This window comes from Protopterus annectens, chromosome 10.part0 (assembly GCF_019279795.1).
Source record: "Protopterus annectens isolate FY-2018-M chromosome 10.part0, PAN1.0, whole genome shotgun sequence".
NCBI classification, from domain to species: Eukaryota; Metazoa; Chordata; order Ceratodontiformes; family Protopteridae; genus Protopterus; species Protopterus annectens.
This window is the reverse complement of record NC_056744.1, coordinates 1,784,961,860-1,784,985,847: the sequence shown is the minus strand read 5'-3', so window position 1 is coordinate 1,784,985,847 and position 23,988 is coordinate 1,784,961,860. Positions and strand designations below refer to the sequence as shown.

The window sequence follows — 23,988 nt, the reverse complement described above, 5'->3', positions numbered from 1 at the left end:
ATGTTAGATAGGACTGCTTGCATAATTATGGATTTAGTCTTTTATTGTGGCTTCATTACATTCTGAAGAAGCCCATTTGATGGATGAAAGCACTCAATGTTTTTATTGTGAACGTTTTTTAATGTGAACTTATTAAAGTTATTTATGGCACAGTACTACCACTTCAGTTTTACTTAATTTCTTTGGTCAGTTTTAAATTTGCTTTGCAATTAAACATGACAAAATTAAAGGAATATAATTGTTAGCATTGCTGCCTCAGAGCAAGAGGGTCTATGATTTGGTTTGTATCTTTTATGTGAAGTCTGCATGCCCTTCCTGTGGTCGCATGGGTTTTCTCTGGGTGCTCTGGTTTCCTCCCACGTTCCAAAGACATCCAGTAGGTGGCCTTGGGACTTTGGGGACTGTAATGTATGTGTCATATGGAAAAAGACCTGCCAACCTACTTTTATTTCCCCCCCTTTGCCTTGTAAACTTCTATGACAAAGAGCCGACTGAAGCTGGAAAACAGCAATAAAGGCAACGCAGTTCCTCTGTTGAATACTTTAATAATAAAAACACGACAGGGTACACGACTGGATACACCACATAAAAACGATCCGCACAAAAAGTAAACACTCAGATGTTAAGCGCTTTCATCTGCCGATTGCAGACTTCATCAGAACATAATCAAGTGCTGCTGTCTTTTACATTTAAGCAGTATTTGGCGCCAAACCAGGCTAGATAATTAAAGACACATCTCTGTATATACGGCACATCATATCATATATACTCCACTGTTAAATGATATGTGAATAAATATATAAATACATGAATAATAAATAAATACAATGGATATTCTAAACTAACAATTCTCTCTACTACATAAATATGATACATATACATAATAAATATTTAATAATATGTAAACTTAAAATAATGTAAACTTCTATAACAATGTGGCTGTTTGCATGGTCACTCTAGGAGTCAGCCGCGACTCCTGAGAGATAGAAAGAGAGAGGATGATGAAAACTATGACCACTCATACTGTACAACTTTCTCTTTAGTTATTCAACGACCATGCTTCAAATCGACTACAACTGCACTACTTAACTTACATAACCTGCTGCAAAAATTAATCAAAATTCATAGAAAAGCTAAGACAGGTTTTCCTGCAAAGATACATACCTACATTCACAAATCTACACCTTGGTAGATATATTGAGGGTAACCCTTATTTGACTTTTTACAGCATAAAACTAAAAAGACAAGGTTTAAAAATACAGCATATTAATGCAAGAAGCAGTTACAACAAAATTACTTAGTTGGACTGAAAAATACTAGCTATTACTCAAACCTGGTTAAAATGAAAAATAAAATATGAAGGCATCCTTCCACCAGGTAACAATATGACATAACTATCAGAAAGGAGTTGGAAGAGTCATAATTCTTGTTCTCAAACCATATGCAAATTACCATTTTCCACATAACAGTCCCAAAGTTTGACTCATCAGAAATACCATTTATGTACATAAAGTACTTCTGTACTAATACAATATATACCTCAGAACTTCACACCAGACAATATCAAAATTCTAGAAGAAATACGGTGTTGGTTAACTTCAGCAATTAAATGAGATGCCATTATGTTAGGCGATACAAAGATCGGCTCAGGTCACTGCTATCAAAGACTAAATCTAAACAAGCAGGAAACAAATTTTTTTGGCTTAAATCATTAACTGTTAATTTAAGTTTTTCTGTTTTTCTCTTACTTTGTTTTGGTTGTTGGTTGATTATCTGATATGAATAAAGATGTGTTGTTAAAAAGAAAAATATATATATGTATTATTTATTTGGTCATAACCAACTATTCCTGCAACCAACTAGAGTAGATAAATTAACAGGAAAAGCAAGTATCATTGACTGGATAATGACAAATAATCTTATTAACATTATACGAATATGAGCAGTTTGAGACTTGATAAACAATCATAACCCCACCTATGCAATGTGGCAATCTGCAAAAATGCATATAATAGTATCATACAGTTCTGTTAAATTACCTAAAAGCTTTCAGGAACCTTTAGCTCATCACTGAAGCATTGCATCTCATTACCATTAGAACATCAACATCTTGATAAAGCTATCAACTACTCCAACCAAACATTTCACTCTATTCTTATTTATTCTTCACTCGTCAGCCTCTGTGGGAAAAGAAAATCTTTCAGTGACTAATACTGGACACAAAACACAAGATGACATTAACAGATAATGCACTGAAACAGTGAAAAAAAAGCATTTCATTACTAACATTACAACAATACAAAACTCTAATGAATCAAGTTAAAACGTTATGCAAAAAGATTAACAACATTATTTAATAATCTTACAGTCATACAACAAGCCTCAACAAGACAAGAGTTAAATTAAAAATTTGTTATCACCAAAAAAGAAATCTAGTTAAAACCATTCACTAGAAGTACAAGTCTCAATTGTCCAGATTTTTGCAGAATGTCCAGATTTTTTTTGCCTCATATTTTTGGTCTGTTCATCTTAAAAATGTGTGGGTTTCTGGTAAATCATGGGGGATGAAGTTACTAAATAATGACAGACATTTGAGTTTCAGACTTCATATCCTTTAGAAAATGCATTTTAATGCAAAACCCGTTATTCTCACAGCATTCTAAGTTTATAAAATATGTCCCTGATTGTGGGCCTTTGTCTCCCAATTATTTGTGGCTTTGCCTAGATTTCTTGTGCTTAAAGACTGACAGTTATGCCTCAAAGGCTCAGGTTACAATATTGCATTCAAAATGAATTAGCATTTTATACAAACAGTAACCACAATAAATGACAAATGAGACCTGTCACCACTAAGTGGTGCAGCTCAAAATACATATAGCACTTTCAGCTTCTATATGGTCTCAGTAGACCATATCAAGCTGCTCTTGAAAAAAGGGATAATTAATAGGCCATACAAAATATTGCATAATTATGAGACTCAATTGAAGTAGGTTAGAAAAGATTGTGAAGAGAGACTAGAAAAGCAATTTGTGAAGGGCACATGTATGACTCCTACATTTTTAAGAAAGTCCAGAAAGTTTAGGATTTTTGCTGGAAGTCTTTGCATAGGCAATTTATATATACTCCAAGCTGACTTCAAATAACCGTTCCTTAAGTAGTTAGAAAATACAGAGATGGCAATAGGAGAGAAAGGCAACTGTGAACATATTTTTGAGAGTGCAATGAGTTGGTAGATTTAAAAAAAATAAATCTCTACTGAGCACATTGACAAAAATGTTAGGGGAGTAAATCTTTGTAACTATAGAAATGATTCTTTTGAGTTGGTATATAGGATCTGAATTTCATAGACATAGTAAGGCTCTATTAAGCCTAATGCTGCTGGCTGTCAAAAAAGGTCATTAATACAAAATGGAAATCAAAGTCTAAACCAATTGTAATTGAAGTACGGAATATTGTAAAGGAGATAAAAATGGAAACTGGATCTTTAGAAAAGGAGAAAATTGCATATAAATAAATGGAATTTGTGGCAACAATACCTGCAGAATAATGTTTAGGAAGAGGAGTGAGCTTTAAGGGACTTGAGGGAATGCAATTTATGTAATAAAATGGAGTCAATGATAATTGTTTAAAAGAAACATATAGGTACACTGAACGCAACTAATGAAAGTTGTCACTGTGATTGGTTTTCTGTTAATATATGTGCATCTGTTTCATTGTTTAAATTGTGAGTTAATAAAGGTGTTTAAAAATATCAGATCAATGAGACCTGTTGTAGACCTGTCAAGCAAAACCAAAGAAACAAAATGTGATCAAAACCAAAAAAGAACACTTCACGACCCAAGGACAAAACGCCAACCAGAGCAGTTAGTAAGTCCTTTATTGGAAAGCCACCACACTTAAAAACAAGCGCTTTCGCTCGGTGCAGTACCGAGCTTTTTCAAGTTCATTGAAAATGCAAAATATTCAAGTGTCATATACCAAACCTGAGTCACATAATATACATAATTAATTAATTAAGTCATTAATTCATTAAGATGTTAAAGGGATATTCATGAGTTAAACACCAAAGCATGAAGTTTGAATACTGGTTTGATATTTTATTCTTAATATTTATTAAATATTCATTATTTTTAATAACAACTTAAACTATAAAAGTAATTGTGTAATATTTAGTTCTTGAACAACATGAGATTGTTTAAGTTGGTCAATGAACTTTTCACCACATTCAATTGTGGTTGAACACACGTTTTTTAATTAATGAAGTGTTTTACAAGTTATGATTCATATATATTTATGTATTTATTCAATGGTTTTTAGGCTTCACATTCACTGCATTTTATTCTTTATGTTATATGGGAACCAGTATTCAAACTTCATGCTTTGGTGTTTAACTCATGAATATCACTTTAACATATTAATGAATTAATGACTTAATTAATTAATTATGTATATTATGTGACTCAGGTTTGGTATATAACACTTGAATATTTTGCATTTTCAATGAACTTGAAAAAACTCGGTATTGCACCAAGCGAAAGTGCTTGTTTTTAAGTGTGGTGGCTTTCCAATAAAGGATTTACTAACTGCTCTGGTTGGCGTTTTGTTCTTGGGTCATGAAGTGTTCTTTTCTGTTGTAGACCTTCCAAGCACTGATTCATGACAGCAGTCTTTGAATGTACACCCTAGTTCTTATTATAGAGAAGTAGCCATCCCCACAATATGATGTCCACTAGACCTCCTACCGACAATATGATGTCCATTAAACCCCCTACCCCCAATCACCTGCCCCCATGTTGAATAAAGCTGTGGAGTGACTGTAGGAAGTTGATCAGTGGGGGTGTATATCATATCATCGAAAGACGACAATATCGAATCACACAACATTGAACTTAATACATCAAAATGTACAACATCGAAACGGGGAAAAAAACACACGTGGAGTGGATCAATAACACATTGCTCCATGCAGGGGGGCAAGAACCCCTGCACCCCCCACACACCCCTGCCACTTAAATATACCACTTGATATGAATAAAGATGTGTTGTTAAAAAGAAAAATATATATATTTACTTACTTATTTGGCCTTAACCAACCATTCCTGCTACCAACTAGAGTAGATACATTAACAGGAAAAGCAAGTATCATTGACTGGATATTGACAAATAATCTTATTAACATTATAGGAATATAAGCAGTTTGAGACTTGATAAACAATAATAACCCCACCTATGCAATGTGGCAATCTGCAAAAATACATGTAACAGTATCATACAGTTCTGTTAAATTAACTAAAAGCTTTCAAGAACCTTTAGCTCATCACTGAAGCATTGCATCTCGCTACCATTAGAACATCAACATCTTGATAAAGCTTTCAACTCCTCCAACCAAGTATTTCACTCTATTCTTATTTATTCTTCACTTGTCAGCCTCTGTGTGAAAACAGAATCTTTCACTGATTAATACTGGACACAAAACACAAGATGACATTAACAGATAATACACTGAAACAGTGAAAATAAGCATTTAATTACAACAATACAAAACTAATGAATCAAGTTAAAATGTTATGCAAAAAGATTAGGAACATTATTTTATAATCTTACAGTCATACAACAAGCCTCAACAAGATGGGAGTTGAATTAAGAATTTCTTGACACCAGAAATTAAATCTAGTTAAACCATTCACTAGAATGTCCAGATTGTTGCAGAATGTCCAGATTGTTTTGCCTCATATTTTTCATCTATTCATCTTAAAACTTGTGGTTTTCTGGCAAATCATGGGGGATAAAGTTACTAAATAATGACAGACATTTGAGTTTCAGACTTCATATCCTTTAGAAAATGCATTTTAATGCAAAACCTGTTATTCTCACAGCATTCTAAGTTTATAAAATATGTTTCTGATTGTGGGTCTTTGTCTCTCCATTTTATGTGGCTTTGCCTAGATTTCTTGTGCTTAAAGGCTGACATTTATGTCTTGAAGGCTCAAGTTACAATATTGCCTTCAAAATTAATTATCACTTTATAGAAACAGTAACCAGAATAAATGACAAATGCAACCTGTCACCACTAAGAGTTACAGCTCAAAATACATATGGCTCTTTCAGCTTCTATATGGTCTTACTAGACCATATCAAGCTGATCATAAAAAAGGGATAATTAATAGGGCATACAAAATATTGCATAATTATAAGAATCAATCAGAGGAGGTTAGAAGAGATTGGGAAGAGAGACTGGAAAAGCAGTTTGTGAAGGACACATATGACTCCTACATTTTTAAGAAAGTCCAGAAAGTTTAGGATTTTTGCTGGAAGTCTTTGCATAGGCAATTTATATATACTCCAAGCTGACTTCAAATAACCGTTCCTCAAGTGGTTAGAAAATACAGGGATGTAATGGGGGAGAAAGCCAACTGTGAACATGTTTTTGGAAGTGCAATTAGTTGGTAGATTTAAAAACATCTCTGCTGAGCTCATTGACAAAAATGTTAGTGGACTAAACCTTTGTAACTAAGGAAGTGATTATTTTGAAATGGTATATAGGATTTGAATTGTCTAGACATAGCAAGACCATGTTAAGTCTGATGCTGTTGGCTGCCACAAAAAGCCATTAATAGAAAATGGAAATCAAAGTGTAAATCGGCTGTAATTGAACGAGCGAATATTGTAAAGGAGATTAAAGAAACGGAAATGGATCTTTAGAAAAGAGAAGGAGCAGCCTGCTCGAAATAAACTGAATTTGTGGGAACAATACCTGCAGAATAATGTTTAGGAAGAGGAGTGCGCTTTAAGGGACTTGAGGGAATGCAATTTATGTAATAAAATGGAGTCAATGATAATTGTTTAAAAGAAACATATAGGTATCCTGAACAAAAATAAGGAAAGTTGTCACTGTGATTGGTTTTCTGTTAATATATGTGCATCTGTTTCATTGTTTAAATTGTGAGTTAATAAAGGTGTTTAAAAATATCAGATCAATGAGACCTGTTGTAGACCTGTCAAGCAAAACCAAAGAAACAAAATGTGATCAAAACCAAAAAAGAACACTTCACGACCCAAGGACAAAATGCCAACCAGAGCAGTTAGTAAATCCTTTATTGGAAAGCCACCACACTTAAAAACAAGCACTTTCGCTCGGTGCAATACCGAGCTTTTTCAAGTTCATTGAAAATGCAAAATATTCAAGTGTTATATACCAAACCTGAGTCACATAATATACATAATTAATTAATTAAGTCATTAATTCATTAAGATGTTAAAGGGATATTCATGAGTTAAACACCAAAGCATGAAGTTTGAATACTGGTTTAATATTTTATTCTTAATATTTATTAAATATTCATTATTTTTAATAACAACTTAAACCATAAAAGTAATTGTGTAATATTTAGTTCTTGAACAACATGAGATTGTTTAAGTTGGTTAATGAACTTTTCATCACATTTAATTGTGGTTGAACACACGTTTTTTAATTAATGAAGTGTTTTACAAGTTATGATTCATATATATTTATGTATTTATTCAATGGTTTTTAGGCTTCACATTCACTGCATTTTATTCTTTATGTTATATGGGAACCAGTATTCAAACTTCATGCTTTGGTGTTTAACTCATGAATATCACTTTAACATATTAATGAATTAATGACTTAATTAATTAATTATGTATATTATGTGACTCAGGTTTGGTATATAACACTTGAATATTTTGCATTTTCAATGAACTTGAAAAAACTCGGTATTGCACCAAGCGAAAGTGCTTGTTTTTAAGTGTGGTGGCTTTCCAATAAAGGATTTACTAACTGCTCTGGTTGGCGTTTTGTCCTTGGGTCGTGAAGTGTTCTTTTCTTTTGTAGACCTTCCAAGCACTGATTCATGACAGCAGTCTTTGAATGTACACCCTAGTTCTTATTATAGAGAAGTAGCCATCCCCACAATATGATGTCCACTAGACCTCCTACCGACAATATGATGTCCATTAAACCCCCTACCCCCAATCACCTGCCCCCATGTTGAATAAAGCTGTGGAGTGACTGTAGGAAGTTGATCAGTGGGGGTGTATATCATATCATCGAAAGACGACAATATCGAATCACACAACATTGAACTTAATACATCAAAATGTACAACATTGAAACGGGGAAAAAAAAACACATGTGGAGTGGATCAATAACACATTGCTCCATGCAGGGGGGCAAGAACCCCTGCACCCCCCACACACCCCTGCCACTTAAATATACCACTTCGGAGATTGCACTTCAGTGCACTACAGTGCAGAAACAAAAGATTTCCGTTTCATACACTGTAGCGTGATCTTGGAGTTGGTAGATTTAAGTAAAGGGGGGATGCAGGGGGGCTTGCCCCCCTGCCTACACCCTTTATGTATCATGTCACCATTGGAAACTGCCATTTACATCATTTTGATGTTTTAATGGTTCAATGTATTCTGTTCGATGTTTCATGATTCAATGTTTAAGACTTTCGATGATGTGATATAAACCCGATAAGCGGACCAACCCAGCAGATGGCACTTCCAGTGTTTGGAGGCAAAAAACATAACAAACAATATATAGGTTCATAGGAGGTTACTAGGCTAGCAGCCTTACAGCCTATACAGGCCTAGCCATGTACATCTTGAACCCCAAAAGAACAAAACTCTTACTATTCATTCCAACTTGTAGGGCCTCCCCACTTAACTCTACTGTTATAGCAAACAATGGTACTATCATATCTACTGATCCCACTACCAAACTACTAGGGGTCACAAATTCACCAGTAGGACTAGTAGACACAAGTTTATTTTTCAGGTTAAGCGCTTTCATCAAAGTAAAATTTACTCCCTCAAAACAATATAGAAACAGTCATGTGGATTTAAATATATTACACTGTCACAGGATAGGTGAGGAATCCCACCAGTCAAACAAAAGATCTCTTGAATAAATTAATACCTTAAAGGCATACACTATAAACACTAAAAATACAATAAAATACATTTCTGTAAAGAAATTATGTTAAAATTAAACCCTTTCTGCTCTTTCTTTTAAAGCAGGCAAGATAGATATAAAATCATTTAATCCTGGACACAGATTAGCTGCCAAACGAAGCTGCCACATCAGTTCCCTCTTGTTTAATGTGTTTTTCCAGTTGCCACCCCTGGGGTTTATTTCAATGGTATCTAATATCCCAAACTTAAATCCAGAGAAATTAACACATATTTTGCTATGCCTAAATAAGGCATTGGTTTCTTTTGAATTCTTAATGTCATATGAGTGTTCATATATCCTGGACCTGAGAGCCCTCTCAGTTTTCCCAACATAAAACCCCGGGCAGGAATTACACTTTGCCAGATAAACTATTTTGCTAGTCTGACAGTTACCTTTTTTGAAAAACACTGTGTCCTGGTTGATATTATCAAGTTTCAAACTAGCAGCCGATAGTATATATCTACACTTTGTACAACAACCACAGGCTTTGGTGAATTCATTCATTTTTTCACTACTATTGTTCATGTTACCCTCCAAGGTAAGTTTCAAGTTGCGGCTCACTTTAGTACAAAAAATAGGCTGTTCACCCACTGCTTGTAAAATATTAGGGTCACCCCTAAAAATGTTCCAATTCTTACAAAGTATATTTCTGATGTCATTATAATGTGTACTATATTGCACCACACATGCCTGGGAGAAGTTGTGGGTAGAACCCTCTGTTGTTTCACAATTTTTGGTTTTAGAAAGACCTCTACCTAGTAGAGGTTCATATTTAGAACCCCACTCTCTCAAAACCTCTTGTAAAATACCCTCTACAAATTCTAGTGGATAATCTCTCTCCAGAAACATGTTCCTCAGATCACTGAATTCCTTAATTACGTCCTCAAGATGGGAAGTCATTCTAGAAATTCTGATTGCCTGTCCCTTGACAATACTTTTCTTCTGGTATAGTGGGTGGTGACTTTGGAAATGGAGGTAAGAATTACAAAAAAGTTTTCTTTCTATACACCTTGGATCTAAAACAACACACATCTTTAATGGTGGTATCAAGATAGTGAATTTCTTTTTCATTACACTCATAGGTAAATTTCAAATAATGGGTAGTGCCACTTAGATATTCAACAAAACCAGCAATACTTTCCTTGGTACCCTTCCATAAAATAAAAATACCGTCCAGGTACCTGCTGTAAAAAAAATATCCAAATGAAACCTACTTTCAAAAATAAACTCTTTCTCCCACCCTAATAAAACAAGGTTTGCATAAACGGGGGCACAAGCTGCCCCCATAGCAACTCCTTTGGTTTGTTGGAAATTTTGCCCTTCAAAAAAAATATAGTTTTTATCTAAAATCAAGGCCATAATTTCACAAACAAGCTGTACATGCTCTGGAGATAAACTAGAATGATCAAACAGCATTTTTTCAAAATAATCCAAATCTTCCTCTCTAGGAATACAAGAGAATAAATCTTGTACATCTATTGTCAAAAAAATCAGATCAGGATTCCATAAATCTTGCTTAATCTGTCCCAGAAAGTCCCAGGAATCTTTCACAAGATGTGACATACCCTCAAACTACATGCTTAACCATCTGATCCACAAAGACTGCCAAATTGTGTGCTTTGGACCCCTCCTGCTGCCACAATAGGCCTAAATGGGGGTGACAAAACATCTTTGTGGATCTTAGGGATGCCAAATATACTTGGTACCTTGGGAAAATGATTTAATAGAAAAGAGTAAACTTCCTGACTGATCCTTTGTTCTAGTAAATATTCTTCCAAAAACCCATCAATACGCCGGTAGGAAATATTAATCTGATTCTTGGATACCTGCAAATAGCTTTCCTCCTGAAACAAAATACCTTGAATAAGATTTTTATAGTCTTCACTGTTGAAAATTACGACCCCCCTCCTCCCTTGTCTGGGGACTGATGTGGCAGCTTCGTTTGGCACTGATGTGGCAGCTTCGTTTGGCAACAAGAGGGAACTGATGTGGCAGCTTTGTTTGGCAGCTAATCTGTGTCCAGGATTAAATGATTTTATATCTATCTTGCCTGCTTTAAAAGAAAGAGTGGAAAGGGTTTAATTTTATATAATTTCTTTACAGAAATGTATTTTATTGTATTTTTAGTGTTTATAGTGTATGCCTTTAAGGTATTAATTTATTCAAGAGATCTTTTGTTTGACTGGTGGGATTCCTCACCTATCCTGTGACAGTGTAATATATTTAAATCCACATGACTGTTTGTATATTGTTCTGAGGAAGTCAATTTTACTTTGATGAAAGCGCTTAACCTGAAAAATAAACTTGTGTCTACTGGTCCTACTGGTGAATTTGTGTTTTTTAGTTTTTATTTTCACCAGTTTGCTACAATTATTTGGTTAAACTACTAGGGGTCTTAATTTATAACAACCTTAACTTCGACACTCATATACATTTATATATATTTATACAATAAAAACAGTTAACAAAAAACTCGGCTCCCTTTACAGGATAAAACCCTTCCTGACTCCATTAGCTAGGACTACTATCGCCCGCAACTATTTAATCTCTACTCTCCTCTATGCCTCCCCTATATTTACTAACTTGTGTAAAACTAACCTTAACAACCTAGCAATCTCCTATAACAACATTGCCAGATTTTCCACTGGCTCTGCTTTTAGAACCCATCACTGTCATAACTGTGAACAACTAGGTTGGCTAGAGTTACCAAACCAACTACTATATAACCAAATAACAGTTGCACACAAGACCCTGTTTCAACCTACTTTTTTTTGTTCTTCTTTTGGCTTTTCCCGGTTAGGAGTCGCCACAGCAGAACTCTGGTCTGCTAATGATTGGCAGTAGATTTTTTACGGGTGCCAAGGTGCCAGATCAACGCCCAACCTTCAACGAAGGCATGCCCATTCTACACATGTCTTTCGAATGGCACTCAACCGTGGGGAGGACATGCAGACTCCACACAGAAGGCTCTCCAGCAGAGAATCGAATGGGAGAACCTCTTGCTGTGAGGCAACAATGCTACCGCTGCACCACCGTGGCTTGGTATCCTGTTTTAACCTACTAATGCCCCAATACTTACTAACCTTATCACCCCCTACAATAATCTTAAGACCCTACGCTCTTCAAACAAACCACTTGTACAACTAAGCAAAACCAACCATATGGCTGGGGACTCCTTGTTCTTTAACACTGTTGGCAAAACCTGGAACTCACACCCTAGTGACCTGACCTTGCTTTCCTCAATATCACTTTTTAAAAACAAACTGAAACTATTCCTCAAAACACATTGGTTATGCCCTTGTGCTAACCATGACTAACCATGTAGGTGCCTCTCTGTTAACCTTTAAAGAGAGTGTGTTTTCATATATTAACCTCTTGTCATTCCTAACATCTTCATGTACTATTCCCTAAATCATCATATGTTAACCTCATGTCATTTCTTACATGTTCCTGTACTATTCCCTAAATCATATGTTAACCTCATGTCATTTCTTAAATGTTCCTGTATTATCCCCTAAATCATCATATATTAACCTCATGTCATTTCTTACATGTTCCTGTATTATTCCCTAATCATTACATGTATAAAGAATCTTAAACCAGCAATGTAAAGTACTGTAGAGAACTGTTAAAAGATGCACCTTGATTTTTAAAATCTGTCATGTAAAATAACTATTATTTGTGTTCATTGGAGCTTTTCTCCCGAGGCCTCTGCTGAAAATGGACATATATCCAGTCAGACCAGCCCAGTCAACAAATGTAAAATAAAATAAATAAAATAGTTTTATGAGCTTGTGCTCCAGTGTTCACTGAAAGCGCAACCAAATAATCCAGCAAACTGTGATATATATTAACTACCCCAGTCTAGGGGACATACACCACATATCTTGGGAGGGGGGTGCAATTTCACATCCATTTGTTGGAGGTAGATTTAAAGTTGGTTAAGATGTTACTTGTTTAGTATGCAGTAGATTTTTTTTTTTTTTAAATGAGGATGCATTGCATTGTTTGCTGGCATTGTTGTCGAAGTGCACTTTATTTGAGTGCATGTTATTTGAATTCAAGTGAACAAATCACAAGCATATCAAAAGGAGAATGCAGGAGGCTCATTGTTTTTCGTGAGATCACACCTTTACTGTGTTTGCCCTGTGATAGACCACTTCATTTTTTGTACAACCACGTTAAGGATTTTCAATCATCAGTAATATATTTGATTCACGTCTTCTGGGGGATATTTCGGGAATGATACAGAGCAGAAACACATAATTATGGACAGAGGGTAGATAATGAATGAATGTTATGGTGTGGCTATTTTTTTGCTTTGAACTGAAATGCTTCTAAAGTATTGATGCACGTTTCTGGAATCATATGTGCATATTGAAAGCATTATTTATTATTTATTATTATTATTTTGACGGTTTTACTCTGTTTATCTGATTTTCATTATCAGCAGTTTATCACCATTTATACTGTTTTTGATTTTTATCAGGATGCAGTCAATTTATAGAATGTAATATCAAAGCCCTCAGATGTGAGTCTAGTCCTTAACTGCTTTAATCAGTGGAGTACACAGGATCACTGATATTTGATCAATGAACCTGTTTTGGACTGTATTTTTCCATTTTCTACTTTGCCTCTTGTCTGACACCTCCACTATTATCTCACAAGAGAAATCTGTTGCCACTATAACTGCTGTCTTCAGACTCAGTAACACCTCTAATAACATCTCTCATCCAATTTCACTTTAGCAAGTGGACCTTTGATTTATTTATTTTTTTTGGTGATGCCTTCTTGGAACCACAGAAAGTAGAGGAATATGTTCACCTATCTCTACAGACAGGTCATGGATGGAGACACATGATGTTAATGGGTTAACTGGGTTTTGTGAAGTACTCTGAAATGGAGCCAAAATAACTGGATCCCCCAGGATCCCTCCTTGGACCTGAATGTGCAGTACCACTTAGTAAACAGTAGGGGCACTCTGACAGCTGCTTTTGTATGTACCACCAAGACATTCACTGAAACCCTCTTTCAAAATATCTATAGCCCTCAATCTCTGTCAGGGGTGGATATAGCTAGAGCTGGTGACTCAGCCCCCCCCCATGAATCTGGCACAAAGGTCATTCAACTCATTCCCCTGATTTATTATGCCCCGATGTTTTCTGCTTTTTTGAACACAGGACATAGACAATTTAGGCAGACACTCTGCCCCCTTGTGGGCTGCCCTGGTCCTCTCCAGATCTCATCTACCAACACTTCAAATAGCCCAGCACAGGGATGTTCCTGTTCTTGCAATAAATGGCAGGTTCTTATTTGGTTTTCTTAGTGGTAGCTGTTATTTTCTTTCTGTTGGTCTCAGCTCTGAGTTCTTTCCTGGTTGACCTAGTTGCATAAATCTGGTTCAAGTGAAATACTGTTCAACTTACCTTCTTTTATGACTTTCCATGCTGCAAAAAATGCCTGGTGGAGGGGTACATCTGGATACTCAGGGTGTTCTTGGAAGGCTTCATTCTGGCGAGGCACTTTAGGCATGACCATACCATGTCCAAAACGAAATGCAGCGGTGGCAAAAACATTGGCAACCGCAGGGTTGACAAATGGATTATATGAATACCTTTTAGACAAGTGACATTTCATAGCTGATGTGCCAATCACATGTGGAAGGAAGTGTTTGTACGTTATGATCTGTGTAGAGAAACAGTTGTAGATCAGTAGTGATTCACCTGCATATATTAACTGTATCCAGCATGTGACTCTACAAAATATTACTAATTCATTTTACATAACATTACCATTCAGATAAAGCAACCTGTGACTTCTTAATAAGGCAGGAGACAGCATATGGGTCCCTTTTCACCCAGGTCATGACCTTTGCACTGAGAGTTTCATAGTCAGCAACACAGGACTGGGCCCTTTGCCACCCAATAATGTTTTACAGTGCTTCAGTGAAATATTTCTTACAAGCTATGCAGAATGTCAAAAAGGCACCAGAAAGCTGTACATTCCTTTTTTGACTAATGGGTAGTCCTATGATATTTATGGAGGTACTTTTGTAGAAGGAAGGCTCTGAAAAGAGTGACAGTAAAAAGACAGTTAGAGGAAAATACTTCCACAAAGTATATCACATATTAAAGTAAATAGGAACACTGTTCAGTGTTCAAACACTTTATTGCAGATTCATATGAGTGATGGAGCATGTGACAGGCACACATCTCCTTGCTGGCTCTGTCTAGCATTGAACTATATTACAATTAGATAAGCTTCACATCTGTACCTGGGTAGGTGGCAGAAAGGAACTGAAGGGTAGATTCACAAAATTCTCTGACAATAATGGTCCCAGTTAATGAATGTTATGGTCTCAGACATTCATCCCTGGTTTATCACCTATGTCTCTAAATGCAAACAGGTAAGCTGTAAATGGTTCATCTTCCAGGCCCATGCTTACACTTATCAAGGGTATCAGAACTTGTCAGAGATTTGGGATGCATGGCTAGGCTTAAAAAGGCCCTTGTGGTCATTAGCCTAGTAAATACCTATAAACCTATGAAAGAAACCGTGATATAGCTGTCTGGGTCAGTTCTATGATGGGTCAAAGTTCGTAAAGCCAAAGAATATATAATGGATGTCAATCATATGGATTCCGTTGAGGCATCTTACACTGTGTCATGCAACATGGTCATGGAAGACAGGACTAGAGAAGAGAAGACAACTGGGTAAGGTAGACGTGGAACTGCTTGGCAACTAAGAAGGTGAAAAGGAATGAGCAGTTCCTGTGAAAAACCAGTAATCAGAGAATGGCCCCATGAATTCATACTGTGGCCAGTTCTATTTAGCATACTTGTATCTACTGTTAACTAAAGTTCAGAGGACAGAATAAATCTGTTTGCTGTCAACACCACATTTGCTCTTGTAGTATGATATGATCAACCATTTTCTACTGACACCATGTAAAGCTAGCAAACTGGACAGACAGATGTCAGGTAGGATTTAATGTAATGAAGTACAAAATTGTGCCTTTTAGGAGAGTATAAAAACAGAATAAAATAAAGATAAATAGTAGGATATCTATAAAAGGCTGGCATTGAAAAACTGCCATGGTTATCACTCTTAAATCCAGTTACACAAAACACTATGAACATAGATCATTGACAAGATAACACCTGGAGCATGATGTACATTTCTGGGGACTTAGTTCACCCTGAACTCTTCAGATCTGTCTCATTGACAGACGAAGCATAAATCATTTCTACCACATCATATACTGATTACAGCACTAAGTTGGGAATATCTTGCATCGTAGAAAGATGACAGTAACTCTAGTGTGCCACTCTTTCCAAAATTAAATCTTGTGTGACTGTAAAAAAGTCAGTTTTTCAAGGTGAGATGGGTGATAAAGTGGAGCAGTGGATAGCATTGTTGCCTCACAGCAAGAGGTTCCCTGGTTCAATTCTTGGCTAGGGTGCCCTCTGCGCATAGTCTACATGTCCTCCCTGTGTTTGTGTGGGTTTCTTCTGGGTGCTCTGATTTCTTTCACATTCCAAAGACATGCAGTAGGTGGCACTTTACATTGGCCATAGGTGTGAGTGTGCATGTGGGCGTGTGGTGCGGATGAGCTACCATGACAAGGCCAGCCACCTGGTGATGTGGGAGAAATGGGTTGTGGATGGATAGAATCTTCCAGCAGATACATAAATATATATACATATCCATATATGTACGATATATATATATATATATATATATATATATATATATATATATATATATATATACACACCATATCCGCACAGTCCTGTAGGTTGTACATCCCTTTTCTGATGGAGTTGCAGCCTTGGCCTGAAATTTAAAGCCCTGCTGGGTCATAGCTGTGATAATAAAAGAAGTTATTCCTCTGTTGATGCAATAATGGATGCAAAATGAAGCTGTTATAAGGATAGCTAGACAGACAGACAGGCATAATGTACTGTACAGATTATATCACATCATGATCATGTTACCCACAAACTGCTGCTGCTGTAACATGGGAACTATATAAATGTGTCTTCATGCATAATTGTTGGACTAAGATTAATGCAGGGGGCTGTAATGCAGCAAGACTCTGTATTTTTGTGATGTAAATCACTGAGCACAGCTGAGAGATGCATTAAGGCTAATGCATATGAACTGATAATCAGCAAAACACAATTGTAAGCTTTATGAATCACTTGTCTCACAGGTGTATACTATCCTGGCTACAATGGGCACACTTTGCACTGTATGAATCACTCGGCTCACAGGTGCACACTATCCTAGCTACAATGGGCACACTTTGCACTGTATGAATCACTCAGCTCACAGGTGTGTACTATCCTGGCTACAATGGGCACACTTTGCACTGTATGAATCACTCAGCTCACAGGTGTGTACTATCCTGGCTACAATGGGCACACTTTGCACTGTATGAATCACTCGGCTCACAGGTGTGTATTATCCTGGCTACAATGGGCACACTTTGCACTGTTGTCTCTTCAGGTTGCCTTCTGCAGACACATGCATAAAAGTGCTGCTGATATAGGAACAGTTTATGCAGTTTATGGTACTCCATTTTTTGCTTTTATCCCCAATTTAGAAACATTCTTTTTTATGTCTACATAGAGTAAACTACAGTCTACAGCTACATGCCAAAAAATCTGTGTGCCACATGCCACAGTGCTTTTCACATACTGCATTGTGCACTACCACAATTAACTGTGATATTCAACACACCGACCAGATCTGTGTGCCACATGCCACAGTGCTTTTCACATACTGCATTGTGCACTACCACAATTAACTGTGATATTCAACACACCGACCAGATCTGTGTGCCACATGCCACAGTGCTTTTCACATACTGCATTGTGCACTACCACAATTAACTGTGATATTCAACACACCGACCAGATCTGTGTGCCACATGCCACAGTGCTTTTCACATACTGCGTTGTGCACTACCACAATTAACTGTGATATTCAACACACCGACCAGATCTGTGTGCCACATGCCACAGTGCTTTTCACATACTGCATTGTGCACTACCACAATTAACTGTGATATTCAACACACCGACCACAGTACTTTGTGCCCTTCACATTTATGGCTTCTCCTTTAAGCAACATATATCATAGAGTGTGTACATATCCTGCTAAAAATTAATTAAAATCAGAGTTACTTGTGTCACTTAAAATATTAATAAAGTAGACTAAACTTTTCTCCATATAATAACACAAAGTCTATACTTATATATTAAAATATTTTGGATTAGTCATGGGTTACCTCTGTTTGCTGACATTACTTGCCCTTAATTTGCTTTTTAGCTACTGTAAATGAGTTAAGTTGCACACAAAATACAGTTCCATTGGTAAAGATGGGGGAGGGGTGATAATCATAGACTAAGAATACGCAGAAGTAATGAATCAAGTTTTCCTGAAGGAAAAGAAGGACGAGGGACCAAACTGGATCGAAAAATTAGGGCAGAATAGGGAGAATGGAGGACAGACACCAGGGCTAGAGAGGGAGAAAGTAGAATTGGAACTGGCTATCCTTAAGGAGGATAACCCCCTGATGGACATTGTGAACAGGTCACTGGTCAATGAAGAGCCATCAGAGTACAATTAAAAAGGAAGTCTGGAAGCCTGATACAAGTTGAAGTAGGAGAAACCCAGAGAACTGCAGGATTAACAGGAAGTTGCAGGGAAAGTCAAGGAGAGAATCCTAACTGGATGGCTGGTAGCATTTCAGGAGGACAACAATTGCCACAGCAGCAGCAACAGCCAACATAGGTTCATTGTCTGATGGAGCTATCAATCAAACACGATCCAGTTTTATTAATGGATTACAGATGTACTTGGGGAAGGAGTGTCAGTAGATGTCACTTAACTTCTGGTTTGGTCTAAAAGTAGAAGGCCGATATGAAAACTGGAAGGGTTGCGGTTAGGGCCAAGACTGAAGAACTAGATATCTGATTGGCTGAACGGTAGGATACAAAACATAATGTTAGGAATTAGGACAAGGTGATTAGTGGAGTGTTGCAAGGACCTGTTATACATCCAGTACTTCTTCACAGAAAAGGTTGTAAACCCATGGAATGGGCTATTGTAATCCACAGAATAGAGGTGTAGCAAGGGTGGAGTGAAGGGGGCAGCCACCCAAGTTGCAAAATATTAGGGGCACAATCGGGAGTTGCTGATCAGTCTTAAGTGCAATATCGGCCTTCAGAAATGAATGCCAGTAATGCATTTGTGGTCAGAACTGAAGTGCTTTAGTGCTCCATGTGTGGCATAAACTGTGTCAACTGCTTGCTGCAAATGTGACAAGCAGTCTGCTACAGTTTAAAAGTAAAGAATAGTTTGTTTTTTGTCTTGGTCCTTAAGTCAGAGTTGAAAAGTGTAGGTGGGGACCTGGCTTGCTCTTTAAGTGAGTAGGGCAAAATCATCAATGTGCCATTTTTTTTCATTTGTGTGTTCCTCAATTTAATGTTGACAGGGGCACTAGTTCAAGAAATGACAGCAGGCACCAGAATAGCTACAAGTCTGCCAAGATGGCATGAGACAGGTAGAAAAGGGGCGAGGTGGAAGACAGGCATGGAGAGGACATAGGATGTTAAATGCCCTTAAAGGGCATTCTAGATAGGCTTGCTCTATTCTACCATCAAACAAATACCATGTGATAACAATGATTCAATAAATTATCTTGTATCGCCTGCTGATGCTGAACGTAGGCAGAATAAGTGGTTTTGGTTTTATATCATATTAATATAATTACAACGTGAAGGAAAAAAATCAATGACACCTGGGAAAAGGAATCTGTAAAATCAGACTTCCACCCCTGAGTGGAATATACTTCCTTGTTTATTTCCCTACATTAAAGAGGATACATAACATTAATATTGTTTTCTGCATAGACACGTGGGCTGGAAATTCATTAATGTTCCTATCAAGAGCTGAAAGGCCCTTCAAATGTGATGTGACCATTTGTGATTCAGAAACATGATAGCCATTGTGAGGGAAGACCTCATTATTGGCTAATTTTAATGTTTTCTGGATTGTAGTTATTATCACAACACGAAGATCATAGCTCATCTGCACAATGCAGTAGTAAACTGCTGTTAGTGTAGGCAATGGAATTCCCCCTCCAGTCACTCTGTTACATAGACATGCATACACATACAGATACATGAACACACCCACACACACACACACACACACACACACACACACACACACACACACACACGCACGCACGCACGCACGCACGCACGCACACACACACACACACACACACACACACACACACACCACAGTCCCTGTACTTGTCTCCTCCTTCCAGCATCACCCTGTAATAATAATAATAATTTATTACCACTGCAGAATGTACATATGTATGCATGTATGTATGTACATTTTAGGCTCTGGTGGTCTAGTGTATACACCCACCCCGATCCTCATTACAATGTCGGTGCCTCTCACTTCTGCCTTCTAAAAGAAACACAGGCAGCACCACCACCTTCAAACAAATACTGAAAAATCATCTCAACTCTTCCTGGCTATGTCCCTGCTCTATAACCTAACCTCTTCATTCTCCTTATATGATTACTAAACTCCTGTGTTTTGCTATTAGTGACTGATGATATTTTCTCTATATTTATTTTTATCTTCACTTGTTGATACTGGTAAATACTGATCTCTGCTTATACCACTCTGACTGAATTCATTGAATTCTACTTTAATGTATATTTTCTGTATATATTACTGTAATCAAACAAACTAGATTCCTGCTTTTATGTATGTATTCTGTATGTGTTACTATATTTACTGTCTGTAACACTGTTCCTGCTTCTGTACTAATTAATGTTTATATTTTTTCTGTATCTCGTTGGAGTTTTTCTCCCCGGGCCTCCACTGAAAATGGGCTCTTTTAGGCCCAGTGGACTTATCCCTGTAAACAAATGCAATAAATAAATAATATATGATAGCCTAGTACCAACCTATGAACCTATAAATAAATGTCAGCACTTTAAAGACCTATCTCTGGTGGTCTAATGGTTCCCCCACCCCCATAACCCTTTTGAAATCTGTGCCATTGCAGCACTTGCCTTTAACTCTTGTGCCTGGTGGTCCCCCAATCCCCATTGTAATGCTGGTACCATCACGGCTCTTAAAGCATTCCCTAGTGTCCAGTGATTCCACCACTCCCCAATCCCCAATGAAACATTGTTGCCATTGTGGTAAATACAGTAAGCTTTGCTGGTCTATTGTATCCAAAATCCCACCGCCAGACCATGGTCCCCATAATAACATTGGTGCTGTTATGGCACTTTACAGATGTATCCCTGGTGGTCTAGTGTATCCCTCCACCCACCTCTGGTCCCCATTTTGCTGTTGGTGACATTATGACACTTTAAAAGTAAGCCCTGGTGTCTAATGGTTCCCCCCATCATGTCTATGTTCCCTACTGGGACATGGTGTGGATGACCTTGCTGATCTACATGATCGAGCATTTTCTTCAATTGCTTGGCTGTGTAGATGCCTTCCTGCAGATGGTTCCAGATAAAACGCATTGCAAATTCGCATATGCCTTTCTCCCCAGAATGCCTCATTAGCATTCAGTATGGCCGTGGGACTAGCCCTTTGTGGTGCTGCATGTTTTCATGTTGGAGGACCATGCAGCACCATGTAAAGGTGCTTGCTGAATAGCGAAAAGGTACTAGTGACCATGTAAAGGTGCTTGCTGAATAACAAAAAGTTACCACTGTCTGTACATGCTGCTGTACCTTCATGAATGCAGCCCATTATTTGGAGATAATTTTTTAACTATGTACTTAATGACATATTAAATACACTAACATTATAGTGTTTGCTGCACAGTTATGCAGTTATGTAAACATATTCGTGAGAGATATTCTCTAAATTTGTAGTTAATGATATAAATATACTAACATTATCAGTGATAAGAGACCTTGGGACACAGGTGGACAGTAGTCTCTCCTTTGATAATCACATCACCACAGTAGCCGGAAAATTCTTCTACGTGGCACACCTCATCAGAAAAGGTTTCTCATCCAGGAAAAAAGAGGTAATTGTTCCCCTCTACTCGTCACTCATTAGACCCATTATAAAGTACACCACCCCTTTTGGTATGTACCTTACAAGACATCTACAACAACTGAAAAGGCTACAGAAATACCTCACAAAGAGGATTACTGGCCTCAAACAGATGCCCTACGCAGACCATCTCAGAAAACTTCAGCTTTACTCTGTCGCATATCCCCTACTCAGAGGCGATCTCTGCCTAACATACAAAGCTATGTCAAACCCAGAGGTGTTGGACATCCTCCACTTAAAGAAATCTCAATTCTTCCAAGCTACATGCTCTAGGGACCTAAACCTTGTCACTACAATAAACAGAACATGCTGGAGGGATAGATTCCTGTCCCAGAGACTTCTCATACTCTGGAAAAAACTACCTATCTATATCAAACAAAGCTCCTCATTAGCACCCTTCAAGAAAAATATTGATGATTGGGTGGGAAATAGGAAATTCACCCCGGGGATCACCTCTGTGGCTCTGCTCAACAGGGGCACAGGAAAATAATTGTCTTGGGTGGTGAAAGGCAGGGTACCTTTTTGGCTAGGCATATATAGGCTCTAGGGCCAATAGTCTAGTACCTACCTATGAACCTATGAACCTGTTATAGTGTTTGCTGCACAGATCCATACACATGTTGTTTGGAAATGTATTTTAAGTATGTAGTTAATGTCATAATAAATGTAGAAACATTTTATCGTGTAAATAATACATTCAAAGGAGAAACATTTGGTGCCTTTGAGTTTGGGACAAACACCTCACAAAATTGAATTTGTTCACCATGGTTTACATGGTGTATAAGGACATAGCCTTAGCAGATTTTATATAAAAATATCCTTATCAATTAATAAAGAAACTAAGTAATGCAAATAGACAAAACATAGAAAAATAAACTAAATTCATACCTGCAGTTGGGCTCCAACAATTTTTCTAGCTTCTTGATAAATAGTTTCTTTGTCCCAGTGAGGGTTTAGCTGCTTCATTTGCTTGCATATCCGATTATGTTCACGTAAAAACAGTGTGTGAATTGCAATCAAAGAAATCTGCTCAGTTGCTCGTGGGTCTCCTAAAAAAAAAAAATAAATAACCATTGCATCGCATTGTAGGGCATAGTGCTACAACTTGTTAAGCAGATACACTGTCCGAGGTTTTTCAGTGGCCACCTTGGTTTTGGGACAAAAGAGCTAGTGGGGATGGGGTGGGGGTGGAATAAGTCATCATAAGGTTAGAGTTCACATAAAGATTGGGAGGTGGTGAAAGCCAAGCCTAACTACACAGAGGGAATCTAATAAATGGTCACACTTATTGAATGACTGTCTTGTATGCGAAACAGGAAGTTGTAGTGACATCACCTCTGGTGGTAACGCTTCTGGTCCCATTGTCATCCAGCAATCAGTCCTTGCAAGGGAACTCTCCTCTAAGGATGTAATGTAGAATGCATGGGAAAGGGAACAATAGTAACCTAACTTTCTTGTTTCACTGATGTTGGCATCTCCCAGATGGTTGATTATGGGTAATTTCAGTATTAACAAGGATGATGAGTCTGTGGCTTTTGCAACAGAATGCTGCTGTGTTACAAACAGATTCAAATGTGCTCAGTTAGCTACTCAACCAGATCAGACATCAGTTTAATGTCTTATCCAAAGGACAACACACTCAGAAGAATAGCATCCCCCTTATGCAGCACTGTAGTGTTAGCAATCAGTCTATCTGCTGTGGGAATAGAACCCACAGCCTCCTACACCAAAGGTAAGTGTGTCATAAGTTGCACCACTGACACATTATGAAAAAAATTCAAGCTTGCTCAGATAGCTACTCAAGCAGATGAGACCTTGATTTAACATTTCATCCAAAGGACGACACACTCAGGAGTACAGCACCTCCCTTATGCTATACTACA

The 23,988-nt window shown here is 37.4% G+C and overlaps 1 protein-coding gene across 1 annotated transcript in view; it reads right to left on the bottom strand.

Moving 5' to 3' along the window:
- Positions 1-23,988, bottom strand: part of LOC122814499 (myeloperoxidase-like) — a 261,987-nt gene that overhangs the window by 12,015 nt on the left and 225,984 nt on the right. Inside the window, exons 12-13 of the mRNA XM_044087074.1 lie at positions 22,994-23,154; positions 14,410-14,668 (exon numbers count right to left, since the gene is read on the bottom strand). Of these exons, the coding sequence (XP_043943009.1) occupies positions 14,410-14,668; positions 22,994-23,154 (420 nt within the window). The remainder of the gene's footprint in view (positions 1-14,409; positions 14,669-22,993; positions 23,155-23,988) is intronic.